Raw genomic sequence first — 14,770 nt, 5'->3', positions numbered from 1 at the left:
AACCTTGAAGTGATATATAGACCAGAAGGTCTTCTGCTTATAATATCATTCTCTAAAATACTCAAAAGATCTTTCCATTATTTCCTGCCACATTTCTGATCTAACTTAGAACACAAAGTATTTCTATAATGAAGATCATACTTTGAAAATGCACCCAAGCCCTTACAGCTATTTTAGCTAAAAAGTCTATTCAACACACAATGCTACATAGCTTTGTCCTCTTATACCTAATAGCCCTAGAGCTTCTTTCATGACAGCAGGTACAACTGTTCTTTTGAGAGAAGAAATAACAATTTTCTAATGAGGTACTGAATAACTACACACTAAATATAAATAAAACCAAAAACTTCTCTGCAAGCCACCAATATTTTAAGATACTATTTCTACAAGATCCAACCTTCAAAGGTCTTTCCAAAGCTGATTTGCAAATGAGAACTTTCCCACTAGCCCAGATTTTCCCACTACCTCCTGCTGCAGTTCCCAGCAAGGAAATAATTTGAAATGTTAATAAAACAGCCAGACCTTCTGTAAAAACAAAGCAGATTGGATTGGAATCTTAACTCAAAGCTAATCCTCTTGAAATTTTTCAAAGGTACAGAAAGAGCCCCTTTCTCTGATAAAATTTATGCTTACAATTTCTGCAAATATTTTCTCAAATGTGCTGATTTAAGTACCATCTTTTGAATTCCAAGGTCATCCATCTTCCTGGAAAAAGGTCAGGAATGCACCTTCGCTCAGCCATCACCAGATCAGCACTAAATTTATGCCTGGTCACTTCCTAACTGCCTCTTGCAAGCTTTAAAAATCACCTGAGCAGCAGTAAGGTTCAGAGAATGGCACTAGTTTTATGTATTCAGCATATTTGCACCCAGGCTACCTGAACAAAGAACAGTGATTGCTCCTCACCAGGGATCACACAAAGCAAGACCGTAGAACCAATAAAAACCAGTGTTGCTGCTTTTTGTAATGGGCCACAGGCTTTGTGTTAAGGTCATAACACAAGCCTTGGGACTCATCAACCTCCATGTCTTGGCCACATGGAGATTTGTTTTAGCATTGAAGAGCAACAGCCCACCAACCAAATTACTTACCTACTTAGTTTCAGCTATCCCTTTCCTTTGTACAGCTGTGCAGTGTAGCACCTATTACAGATATATCTGGAACTAACACAGCAATAATAATTATTCCGTGTAAATGAACTATTTAACATGCTGGAATAAAATGCAGCATAAGGGATTAAAGATATGGAGCAACTGTAGAGGACTAGAAAGTCACAGGATGACAGAGACCTGGGATTATAAACACCTCAGCAATGGTCAGCTGCTGGCCACAGGACTGCAGCCTGGGAGCTGGGCAGAGCCATCACAGAGGGCAAAGAACACGCACCAAACTGATCGAACATACACCACTATATAGTAAATCTGGATGGCCTGACATGGGTTGCAGCATGGATTTACATGGCAGCACAGAAACAACTTGTAGAATCACATAAAAATTATTCAAATGAATTTCAGAATGAGGAGGGAGAAGAAGCTACCAATATCAACGTCATATTATACATCCCAGTGGGGACCAGGAAGCTGATGACAGGCCACATCTCTCCCTTCTCCAAATGAAACCATACACCCCAGAAGGGTAGGCACAGCACCTGAGAAAGTGCAGATACTATGAAGTCTGGGCATGTATAATTTTAAGCAATTTGAAAAAAATACTATTATCACTGTAATTCAACCATCAATAATTATTTGATGGGACCTTTAAGACTCTATAGCAACCTCTCTTGAAACCTGGATGCAACAAAGTAGTGAGGAGAGACTCCAAGATTTGGAAGAGCAGATACAGATGGATCCATTAGTAGCTATTTAGCCTGAGGAAAACACACAGGTGCGAGCTGCTTTAGTAAACACCTCAGCAGCTGGTGGGTGAGGATCATGCTGCAAACACAGGAGATAGGCAGGGAAGAACTTAAGGCTGAGAAAGCATACAGCCAGAACAGTCACTGGATTCCCTCCTTCCCAGCCTCCATAAAGGAAACTCTTGAGTTCAGAATTAAGTGAATTTATCATCCTGTAAGTAAGACACTGTGTTACTAGGAAGAGAAATAGCAAGCCATTTTATTTATATAAACATACACACAGAGGCGTGCTCTGTTCACCTCACTAAGTCACCATTTCCAATTTGCACAGACTTACTTGAGCATTTTGGGTGTTTGCTCACATCAACTGAAGCGCATGCACATTTTTTTCCCCATCAGTGAAACCCTACATTGAAAATCGGTCTTTCCATCTTCTGTTATAGTCCCCTTACTCTGGCTATGCCCTGTCTATTTCCTTCCTCCAAGCACCCACCACCATATCCATGTGCATCTGCTTAGATAAGGCAATGTCACTACATGCTCACTGACTTTTCACTCTGATAATCTGGATATACATTTATGGGCAGCAAATCCAAGCTTTGCTGCTTTCCACTGCTGCTGATAAAACCCCAAATTAAATTCTATGCTGTGAAATGGAGTTAACATGCTTTTAATTTTTGATTAGGTTTTATTTCCACATTATCTATGATAATTCAGTTTGAAGGAAACCATAATCTTAAAACAGAAGCAAGGCAGCTTGCTCCATTTTATTTCACTTGCTTGTAATGTTGTCATGCATTCATGAGAACATCACAAAAAGCAAACCAGTGAAGAAAGGTGATAATACTGGATAAAGAAGTCAGAGGGGACCAATTTTTCTTATTTTGTTGTTTTCAGCCTCTCTTGGAACAATAAAGGTTTACACTTTCATTCCTGATATGAAACTATTACTTCTGCAGACTGTTAAGGGACTTTATGTTCAAAGGGTATTTAAATACTCCCAAATTAAAGCTTCTTATGTAAAGGCAATATTTTATGTACGTACACACACATAACTATTCCTTATTACCTATACCAATGCCAATCAACTACAAAATATGAAGTATAACATACACATTTTCTCAAAAGTAAAATATTGGCAGAGTTGACACAAACTTTGGAGAAAAAAACTGATTAAAGATAAAAACAATGAAAAGCAATAAAATCTTTTTCTTAGTTCTGCGATGTTATTTTCAAACATCTCCTTTATTACCAATGTAAATTTTACAGCAACAAAATTGAAATATTGCTATGGAACAAAACTGAGCAAAGGTTTAAAAACAGACTCTGAGAACTAAGACTTCTTCCTGCTGTAGATTGCTGCTTTGCAGCAATCATTGCTAAATCAAACATGCCAGTGTCTGGTGCACCACAGTTCAGAGTTTAACACAGTAATTTAAACCATGCGCAGTTTCAATTCAGCTTATTACCTCGGGCTGTGAACTGTAATTAGGAAGAAGCTGGCACACATTTATCTCCATTGCTCTTGCATATGAACATCCCTACGTCTCAAAAACACTCTGAATAAATGAACAGGACAAGTATGTTCTCTTCTCTTTGTCCATCATGTCCTGATGCTAAGGAGCCACTCTCAGAGGTCCCACGTGATCTGGTTTGCTCTTTAAGTTTTTGCTAACTCTCGCATTATTGCCATTATTTTGCCATAATTAATCACATACATACTTGTTTGGAATTAGAGAGACACTGTCAGCATATATAAAGGCCCTTTCCACTTTAAAAACTCAGTCACATTCTTCTGTCCTCCAGAAAAAAACTCCAATTTCTTTAAAGAAATCAGATGAAGTGATTTTTAGCAATCTTTGCATTGCACAAATAAACTGAAAAGATAATTATTTGCTGTCATTAACTTTTTGGTGTTAAAACCATCATGAGAGGACTTTCTTTTACCCTTTTCTTAGTTATTCTAAAGCGACTTTACTGCTTGACATATTTATCTAAAATGGGAAAGAAGATAACATAACAATGCAAATACATCAAACTGTTTGATTCTGACTGTGGCACAATTAGAAGACTGAATTATTCCTTTTTACATGTATACACCCCAAGTTACTGCATTCCTTTTTCGTCATTTGCAAAGACAGAATATCAAAGCCATTATGAGAGGCCTAGAATTTTAACTATTTTCAGTCTTTACAACATGTACATAAACACAGTACTACCATAATATATGCCAGAATTAAAGTCTGTTATAAAAATACTAAAATACTTTTAAGGGTTTGGTTTGCTGCAGTATTAATAAACTCAGCTACAGTATCTGAAGATACTTTATTTATAACTTCCCTATGACCAGTCATACCATGTCAGTATTTAAGAGAAGCTATCCTAAAAACAAGCAGTATTAGAAAAATAACCATAGTTATAAATGATGACATATAAGAATTATTGCATACAAAGTCAACAGTCTTTTGGGGACTGGGGGTCAGGGGAAGTAACTTTCCTTCTCCATTTTTTAAATGACTTTGAATTCACAACCTCAACACACTCATGCTCTTCTAATGGGGGTGATGACCTTTGGTTGTACCATACACTTATCATTGCACTCTCCAAAACTGCAGCCCTGCTGCCTCTAAAGTAATGAGCTTTTATTTTACGTAATGTTTATTTCCAGAATCCATTTTTTTGTCTTCCTGCAACCCCCCCTAGCAGCTCTGGCACACTCATCTTTGTGTCCTCAGCAGTGTTATAATGGTGGGCACTACTGGTGGCTAATCCAAGGTAAGAGAAGCTGGAAAAAGATGCAAATCACCAAAATTAAATGGAAGACTCAAGGCCTTCTTACAAAAGAGGTCAGCAACATTCAGGAATTGTGATACTGAAAAAGTAGCAAACAAGAAGTGGCAAAGCCCACAGGGCAGATGTGCAACTGCTGGTCAAGGCTTTGAATGGAGTCATAGGGAAAAAAACATCTAATTTACCAGAAAAAATGATGGATCAAATTAACAACCAAAATTTCACTATCAAATTTATCTGGTAGTTGCTCAGTTGCTTAGTATGGTAAATTCACGCTGAGTTTACAACTTGTTATCTTTGGACATAATGGCCACAAATGCGTCTTAAAATTAGACTTACCATTGCATCCGATTAGCCTTAGATTGCCGCATTCTCTCCTGTGAGTCCTCCCGAAATAGATGAAATCTTGCATACAAGTGTCTTTATTTCAAACAACAAATGAAAATTAAAACAAAAGCAATCGGTTCAATGGAATATTATCCCCAAAATAAATGTACTCTATTGACCTGTCCCAATTCTACCATCCAAACTACCTTCTAGGTCAATCACCAGTGATCGATGTATAGTATGAATTCCACACACCAGACACTGATGCATGGAAAAAGCTCTAACGAAAACAGCAAAACTTTCAAAATAAATCTGTGTTTTTGCTTGAATGTACGTATTTAGCTGTGGTTTATTTTAATGTTTCTTTTAATTGCAGCTTTTAAAAATACTGTTTTTTCCCCAGCTTGGCAAAGCACAAGATGAGGATTAAGACAAGGAGCTGTTGCAGAGAAGGTACAAATGGAGGAGAAGGGAGGTTGATCTACTTACACTTTATCTCACGTTTTCATAATGCTACAATTAGGACAAGATATGTCACCCTGTGAGAGACAAGCTAGCGAGAGTTATTTTGGAAACACAAAATTAGACCAAAATGATCACTTTAAAAGAACAGCATCTTTATTCCCAAGACAAATATTCTCACTACACAAAACCGACTTTTCTGGCTTCAGAAATAAACATTAGAAAATACAGTTTTGCTATTTCTCAATAATAAGAACAGGATAAATAAAATTTGTCAGCTTTGCATCAACATTTTTAGATAAAATAATCAATTCTCATCAACATTTGTTTTAGACAACTGTGGAAAAAAAAGTATTGTGTATTGAATAAATAATTTCAACCCAGTCTTCAGTAGCTGGATTTACTAAACTTGATTTAGCAATGAGAATGCAATACTTAAAAGTAACTGATCCATATTAAAGACCAAAGTGGTTACGTAACAGGTACCTGGTGATTTAAACTATAGTGGCAGGCTCAGCCCAGTTCTTCATAACTCTATCTCACATTTTAAGTCCACTTGAGATTCACACACTGTGTTTTCACACCCAGCTCCTCCAAGAGCCTTGACTGGCTGATGTGCCCAGATTATGTCTGCCCACAACAGCAATACCCAGTTCATTACAAAGCTCCCAGTTCCCAGGACTGCTCATTCCTGATTAAAGAGTGCCTCTATGAAATGCAGAGTGCTGGAAGCAACTACCAAAATCACTGTGTCATCTTCTCAACAACACTGACACAATCCAACACTTACAAGTTGCTATACAGCAAAAATTTCTGGGAAACACATGAATAAAAAAATTAAAACATCTAATTAATATAAAAAAAAAGAGAGGCAATGCTGTAAGAGCACGAGTAGAATTTGATCAAATGTCTAGAACCAGTATCATGGATTTGGACACCAACATGTGTTGAAACACCATATTACTAATACACAAAACAGGTCACCTGAAGCAACAGACTACCTTAAAAAAAATATCAGGCCCTATTATCTGTCAAGATAATTTTTAGTCTTTTGAGCTAGAACTCATATCAGTATCATGAAGCTCCTGGTCTTACTCAAGTTTCCCTGACACTGCTAAAATTTTACAGCATTCACCTGGGAATAGATTCTGGCAACAGGGATCTGTCATACTGTGCCTTGTGACACCAGGAAAAAGAACTTGAAAGAAAGCTTAAGCCTCTGATCTCCTCAGGGCTCTCTCTTTCATAAAAATGCTGAATTGTGACTGCTATGCTAAAAAGAAAAATCATTTAATGACCCAGACAGCCTCATTCTAACCAAATCACCACGTGTTTGTTTTGTAACTCAGAGTTACTTGGCAGCAGTCAATTGGCATGCTGATACCTGTGTATTAGCAAAACTTGAAAGCAACGCTTCCCTTTTAACCAGTTGCCTTCCAACTCCATCACTCTGCTGCTCCTTATTATTCTACAAAAGAGATGTAAAGTTACCAGCCAGCCCTTACACACCAAAGCCTTGCATGGCCTATAATCCTGTGATTGACACTTGCACATGGCAGGTTGAAATAATAAGCTTAAAATTCCTCAGGCATCTAACTCTTATTTCACAGGTAAGTAAACTACTGAACTACTACATAAGCATGAGAACAAAAACTTTAAAACAAAGTTACTTGTTCAGAGCAACAGAGGAAATAATATGAATTTAAGATTTACAACTTTAAATCCCAGGCTCATTTTGACATCAAACTCAAGACCTGCAGATGGCATCAAAGTCTACAAAAAAAGTAGCATTTCAGGCATGCCCATTCCTTCAGTATCTCGCATTCCCTGGAATGCTTCTCCACTCCGTCATCATTACCTTACTGCTCTTGGGCTCATGAAAGCTCTTCTCACACCTGTACTGATTCACAGTGCACTTGGATTTAGTAGCTAACTCGAGTTTCACAGCTCCTTCCTCAGGTACAAGGGTGCCACAAGAGTTAGATCACCCTGTTTGGATCTAGGCTCACAGATACTGCCGGGCTTATGCAGACTATCAGATGCTGCAAGTGATCTACTGAGGTGACCTTGAAAATCTAAGAGCTGCCACGCTAATTTAGATCAAACACACACCTAGGCCAGTATTATATCACTGGGTGCCAGAAACATTTGTTAGATATGACTACACAAGTGGGTCATTCTGTATTAGGACAAACTTACTTGACAGGACTTGAAAAATCGAATTGCACTGACAGTAGCATACTGAAAAATTACCAATGGTTCAAGTGTCCAGTCTTATCCTTCTTAAAGGATAGAAGCAGCACTTCCATCATACCCGTCTCCAGACTCCATGCAACTACCTAAGAACCTCCTCTATAATGGTTTTGTACAAATATATACTTCTCAGTTTGTGATGAAGGAGTAACATCACATACAGATGATCAACAACAGGAAGGCAGCAAGCAGGGGACAAACAATTATTAAACAGAGAAATGACTGGAGTGAGAGGTGAGATTACAGGAAACAGACCAAGGCAAAGGGAAAAAAGGTGTTCTGAGAGAGTTTTCTTTAGAAACACAAATACAAAACCAATGTAATTTTAGTACAGTTTGAAAAGTAGTAAGCAATTGATTAAATTTAAGGTATAGATACTGTAGCTGGACAGCTCTGCCCTTTATCGCTGTGACAAGAACAATAGAGATATTAATTTTTTTTCCTCAGGGATAGGAAAATATAATTGACCTCTAACTATGGAATTCTCCCATTTTAGAAAACTGCAAACTAAGCATTGACAATAGCTCAAGGCAACTGAAGCCCTTGATTCTTTTAAGCTCCTACATTCAAATTATTGACTTTTCATTGACTAGCTTCAGTTGAGGAAAAAACAGTGAGGCACCAATACTGTCAAGAAGCATTATTTCACCAGGGTCTATTCAGCAGTTTCCCTTTAACCAACAAGCTCAAGATTCCTTTAGCAATAACACTCAAAGAGGCTTCCCTAGCAGAACATGACTTCATTATGCAGGACATCAATGAAAAAGTCAAAAGTCTGCCAGTCTGCTTTGCCAGACAAAACCAGAATATGTGGTATTTAGACACACACTGTTTAAATCTTAGGATTTCCAAACATATAACCTAAAATAAAAGCAGTACACAGAAAATGCAAACAGTTACTACCTTTACAGAGGTTCACCTTGAAATTTAGACCACCTTTTTCAGCCAAAGGACTTGTTCAGAATGTCTTCCTTTAAACACAGAAAGTTTTTCTATGGTTATCTTAGGCTCAGACACAGACAGCTGCAATTCTGCTCTGTAAGATGTGCTTTATTATACTATGCTTATTTTTCCAGCCACTTCTCCCCATACCTTCTTTGCACATTTTCAGAGATCCATCCAAATACAATAGTTTCCAAAGGCAGAGTTCATCCTAAAAGGCACGTTACTGGGTTAGAAAGGTGGACACAGGAAAAAGACTGCTGCCAAAGCTCTGCCAGCTTCAAACAGAACCACTCCTCTTACAATATGCTATAATTGTTAACAGGTTAAAAGTGCAAAATGAGAAAACAAGGATAAGGGTCTTGGAGATTAAAAAAAAAAACCCAAGTGTTGCTAGGAAAACCAGGAAGCAAAGGCTATCACTTCAAATACATAAAACCGGCAGTACTTTAAAGAAATGAATATTTGGAACTGTAATGACAGGTAAAGAGACAATTTTTATTCCTTCAAATATTAATAAAATTTTTTAAAAAAAAACCAGTCTAATTAAACAGGGACCATTCCCAAAGTCCCCACAGGCAATTAGAACAGAATTAGTTATTGATTATTAAAATATAGGCTAGATTACAAAGGCAAGAGTCTGGTAGAATCACAATAGAAGGAACTAATAATAAAAGGGAACAATTATGAATACAACTGCTATATAGTTACATTTCCACTTTTAACAGACCTGTCCCTTTCTTCAGTAGAGAACTGAGATCACCTCATTTGCTTTCACCACATATTGGCAAAACGTTGGATTCTATCCTTCTGAACCTATCCTACAACTCCTATTCAAAAATACAAGACCACCTCAGACTGTCATAGTTTATGGTCACTGTCATAGAGAAAGCCCAAGAGGGATTACCTGTTGCCTTTGGTCAGTGAACAGAATACATTCAGGCAATAACCATGGGCACAGGAACTATCTAATAGATAGGGTTTTTTTCAAAAACAAACAAACAAAACCAAAACCAACCAAACAAACACACCAAAAACTTATTGCTGAAAAACATTGTGGTAGAGAAATGCTAACACACAAAAGCAGTGAATGGTTTTCACACATTTCAGATTGCACAGTAAAGTCATATATCTAAAACCTTGATAGCTCTACAATACTTGTGGGCCCAAGAAGTCAGTCACCTGGAGGTGCACAGGACAGAGACCTGGCACTTCCCTTGTTACCTTACACACTTAACCACTACAAAGTAGTATCATGTGGTCTCTCCCACCTGCTCTAAAGTATTGCTTAAAGACAAAATCAAAAAACAAACTCCACAAGAAAACTGAATTCTGAAAAGTCGATCTTGGTATCTGGATTTATACACTTGTACTGAAGTAAAGAATCCTCTCTCCATAGGTCCACGCATCATCATCTGGATATTTTTACATACAGAATGCTTTCTTTTAATTTTGGATAAAAATGTAAAGCTAATGTGTTAAAGACGACAAATCTCTAAGTGGGTATTCACTTGGTTTTTGTCATATTCACTTGGAAATAAGGTCAAGCAAAAAAAGTATCTTAGAAGTTTGTTCCAGTTGAAGCCAGTACTAGTCTGAATACAAACAAGAGCCCACTATCCTGCTGAATGTAAAAGGTAGACATACCTGAGGCCCCAGTGCTTATAAGTGCCCCATTACCTAATGCTAAGTAAAGGACAGTAAACAGACTTGTCTATCTGTAAGCAAATTTATCTCTACACAAACTCAGGCATCTGTCAAAAGCACTACTTCACAGAGCTCTCTCAATGCACATCTCCAGTTTAAGGAGAAATAATTCCCAGAGGACCCAAATTAACCATTTGGATTAATCTTTTGTCCAACTCAAACGATAGGTAAGTAGTTTGCACACACCACATTGAAGTCCACCCATTAAAACCAAAATTAAGTGCTGTTATCTTAATAAAGTGGAATATTATTCTATTTCAGTAGCCTGGATGTTTGAATTCAAAGTAAGGCCATCCCAAATAGAGTTTATTATTGCATGCAATCATAGATATAGTCTTAATTTAAGACAAAGTGCTTTCTCTTCAGAATGAGACACTTAGCTTCTACTTTCTTATTTTTCCATCCTATTACACAAAACATACAGATTCACCTCCACCAGTTCCCATCATTGACTTAAGGGGTTAATACTGAGCCGTTACAGGACCAATCTCACAGCCTTCTTTAGCAATTAAAGTCATAATAGACAAAAAGCTATTCAGTGTTAAAGTGTACTATAATTTTTTCTTCTTCTTGTGTCATCATCTTAATACTCTTCAAACAAAGGCCTGTAAGTAAGCCACAATACAATATAACTCTCCTAGCCAATTCTAAAAGAGGAATCCTGCAGTTCCTTTGAAGCACATTGTTACTAGCAACAATGGAAGTTGCTCCATAAAGCTATGACCTGGCAGAGGAGTCTTTCTCAGAACCACAGTTTAAAAAAAAAAAAAAAAACCAGCTTCAGATTCAAAAATAAGTCACAGTTTTCATGTAGTGAACACTACAGGGAACTTCCAGTATAGAATTTCCACCTCTCAAATCAACATTTTCACTTGCAGCTACTGTGCATTTGATGTGCATCACAGATACCATATGGCTCTAGAACACTAGTGTATGCTGTAGCAGTTGAATTTAAAGCAAAGCTAGGAACAGCACAGAAGAGAGACTTTTGCTGATGTTGTCTTCTGAAATAATGTCCAGGGCTAACTCTACTTTGGGGGCCTCAACTATTTAGCCATATGCAAGGAGACTTAAAAATTTGAAAGGAGTTTTGCTTTCTTAAAGAGGCATAAAAAAAGAGTAGGAGGTCTCCATAGCATAAAAGTGGTTCGAAGAGAAAACATACATGGCAGAAATGAAGAGATGGCTCTTGTCTACTGCAGCAAAACCACTTGTTTCATGAGGGTACTGAACAGACTGGGGCATTGCATCTGGAAATGCCGACTCAGTAAGGCAAATGGCCAGCTACTGACTGTGCAGCCCGACTTAACAGTAGCCAATTTCTTCAGCAAACACAAAGAGTACCAGTTCTGTGCTTAATAAGTGTCTGTGAAAGCAAACTTTTAACAAACTCATTCAGCAAGACATCCCAAAGCAGCCCCACTAAGAAGTGTATTGAATGCTCTATCACCTAAGCAGAACAGAAGTTTATTAATAACCTTGTGGTTAAGACTTGACTGAAAGCTACAAAAATAATTCTGAACCTAGAGTTACAATGAAATTTAACCTATTTCCATTTTAAAAGTACCAAAACAAATCCATGCAATGTTATAAACTGAATTTCCAAAAGGACACAAGAGAATCAATGGCTACATATATTGCACAGCAAATTTGTTTCCATTGCAATAACTTCAAATTCAAACAACTGAAAGCATTCATACAGTGCTGGAGGAAACAGCAGTAGGGGAACAGGATGTGAACAAAAGTTAGCTATCAAAGTCTGATCACTGCTACACCAGCAACTCATCATACATTATCTTTACCCATCTTAAAAAGGGGGGGGGGGAAGCCCATTCATCATAACTACCAAAAAACACCTTAAACACTTCACAGTCGCAGATGTATTACTATTTCTTCCACTAGAAGTCATAAAGGAAAAGACCTTGCCCTTGGAATCAATTGCCATATTTGCCATAGCAATGTCTCTACCTCACCACACCTATGTCCATATATTCGCCATACCCTAATTCCCAGTTCTAAGCACTGGGAGAAGGGAATGAGTGACATCAGGACTTATGTTTTCCTGTCAAACCAAAGCAGGTAAACTGGATCCCCAAGCAACAGAAACAAAGACAAGTCTACTGGCAACTTTGTGAGTCACCAATAAAGTCATACTGAATAAAACAGTAAAAATTAGTGACAGACACATGTAATCCTACAAGGAACAAAAAATTAAATAATACAAAATCAGAAAAAGAGTGAAGCGTAAACACTATAGAGATGTTCCTTCGTGGTTCAGTGAAAACAGGTATCATGAGAATGAGAAAATCCACTGGACAGTGACAAGAACAGGAAGGGCTAGCAGAAGACAGGGAGGGGGAAAACAGATCACAACGTCTGTCACTGGCAATCAGACACAACTAGGAAGGGGAAATAATCTGATGGTACCGAGCAGGATGAGAAAAGGACTGCCCATAGATGGGACAATGCCGCCAGAAAGAAACCTCGGAACAGAAAGCACAGGGAAAGAGGACCACGAAGATGAGAGAACTGGAGGGAGCTCAACCTAGAGGAACACGAGGGCTGTGCAGGTCCCCGACAACCCGGGAGTTCTCGGAGCCGGAGTGGCCGGCGCAGGTTCCCACGGGGCACCAGCGGCCCGGCGCGCAGGATGCTGAGCCCGGCGCGCAGGATGCTGAGCCCGGCGCCCGGGCTGGGGACGGCCCTGGAGGGCCCGGCCCGGGCGGGAGGTGTGTCGGGCCGGGGGAGCCGCCGCCTATCCCGCCGGAGGCGAGAGCCCCGTGCGAGGAGCGGCGGGGCCGGGACCGCCCGCCCGGGCGCCGCGGGAGGGACGCGCGAGGGACGGGCGGGCAGCGGAGGGGGCTCGGGGAGAGGCTCCGTCCCGGCGGGTCGGTGATCCCCGTACTCACTTTTTGTGGGGCGCCGAGTGCTTGTCCCTCCTGCCGGCCGCCGCGGACTGCTTGGGCCGCCGCCTGCGGGCCTGCAGGGCCAGCACTGCCGGGAGAACAGAACAGCCGGGAGCCGGCGTGAGCGGCGACGGCGGCCGCGCAGCCCTCCCCCCGCCACACACCGCTCGCTTCCCCCGCTGCCCGCCCGCCCGGCACAGCGCGGTACCTTTGCGCGAGTTCATCGCCCCGCGCCGAGCACTGCTCGGCGGGCGCGCCGCTTCCCGGCTCGCCCGGTCCCGCTCCCGGCCCCGCTCCCGATCCCTCTCCCGGTGCCGTCGCCGCCAGCACCGTCCGGCAGCATCGGCACCGCCGCCCCGCGCCCTCCCCGCTGCGCAGGCGCGGCGGGGCCGCGGCCGGAAAGGCGCGGGCGGGGCGGGGCGCGGCAGGTGGCGGCGGGACGGGCGCACCTGAGGGGCGGCCTCGCCGCGGGTCTGTGTGTGTGTGTGTCCCTGAGGGGCGGCTTCGTGGGGCTGCCAGGCCGAACGGGAATGGATTTCCCCAAGTTTTGAGCTGTGGTGGGAGCAGCGAAGCGGTCCGCCCTCTTGCCGTGCCACGTCGGGAGCTGTGGCGAAGGGCAGAGCAGAGAGGTGTCCGGCGGCCCCCTCGGCAGCAGCTGGGGCGAGATCGGCTTTAGCTCGTACCGAGACCTGTGTGGGGTGAGATGCCAGAACCAATTAACCTCATGGCCAAATCCAGGGAAATTAGATTTCCCTAATTCTGATTCTTGCTAAGTTGTTTGGTTATCGTGACAGACAACTCTTGGCAACTGGTTTTTTCCTGCCAGCCAACCTGACAACAACGTCTTGTTGTCCATGGTGCCAGGCACTACTCAGATTTAGCCGAGTAATGACCTGTGGAACACTGTCCCTTCTTACCTGGGCTGTGTGCAGCATGGCTCGATGCTTGACAGTGTTACGACTGAAATGTTGTGCCATCTATACCTTAATGTCTGGTGCAGGTTATGATGTGGGTCATATTCGAAACTCCAGTATGAGCATGAGGCTTGTCTGGCTTCTCTTCACATGGGACTGGAATTCCAAGGCATGGTAGCAAAAGGCAACAGGAAACAGTCATTAAATTTTGAGGCAGAACTGCCTCCCTAAATGGCAACACAAAGAATCCATAAGGATGAAAATCTAAAAGCAGCTGCAGTCAAGGCATTATGAGAGTGAAGGGAACTAGCAGTAATTGCTGGTTTTAAGTAATTGGATCATTGAAGATTTCAACTAGACAGAAAATTGAATCCCTAGTTCTGGTTAGTTCAGCTTAGGAGTGGGGAGGAACAGAAAGATAAAGCTAGACAACCCAAAGAGGAGGCACCATAATACATTTTTTGTCTGATTAGAGAGCCTGGTGAACAGAAAACAATAGGACCATGAAGTTTCTAAACTACAGCTCTTATGAGGCACCCCAGCTGCATTTCTAAATCAAAACATCTTCTGTGTCCTATCCTTCCTCAAAAAGAACACATTTCTAGTATAAACTA

The 14,770-nt window shown here is 40.8% G+C and overlaps 1 protein-coding gene across 3 annotated transcripts in view; it reads right to left on the bottom strand.

Moving 5' to 3' along the window:
- SRPK2 (SRSF protein kinase 2) overlaps positions 1–13,587 on the bottom strand; it is a 142,739-nt gene extending 129,152 nt beyond the window's left edge. For 2 of the 3 annotated variants that reach the window (XM_027890077.1, XM_027890078.1), the window contains exons 1-2: positions 13,451–13,587; positions 13,246–13,330 (exon numbers count right to left, since the gene is read on the bottom strand). In XM_027890077.1, the coding sequence (XP_027745878.1) occupies positions 13,246–13,330; positions 13,451–13,466 (101 nt within the window). In that variant the 5' untranslated portion in view covers positions 13,467–13,587. The remainder of the gene's footprint in view (positions 1–13,245; positions 13,331–13,450) is intronic. The other variant, XM_027890075.1, reaches the window with a different exon arrangement.
- Positions 13,588–14,770: the final 1,183 nt, after the last annotated feature.

This window comes from Empidonax traillii, unplaced genomic scaffold, assembly GCF_003031625.1.
Source record: "Empidonax traillii isolate 1590-97213 ecotype Southwest subspecies unplaced genomic scaffold, ASM303162v1 scaffold277:size2070623, whole genome shotgun sequence".
Lineage (NCBI taxonomy): Eukaryota > Metazoa > Chordata > Aves > Passeriformes > Tyrannidae > Empidonax > Empidonax traillii.
This window is presented reverse-complemented; position numbering and strand designations above follow the sequence as displayed.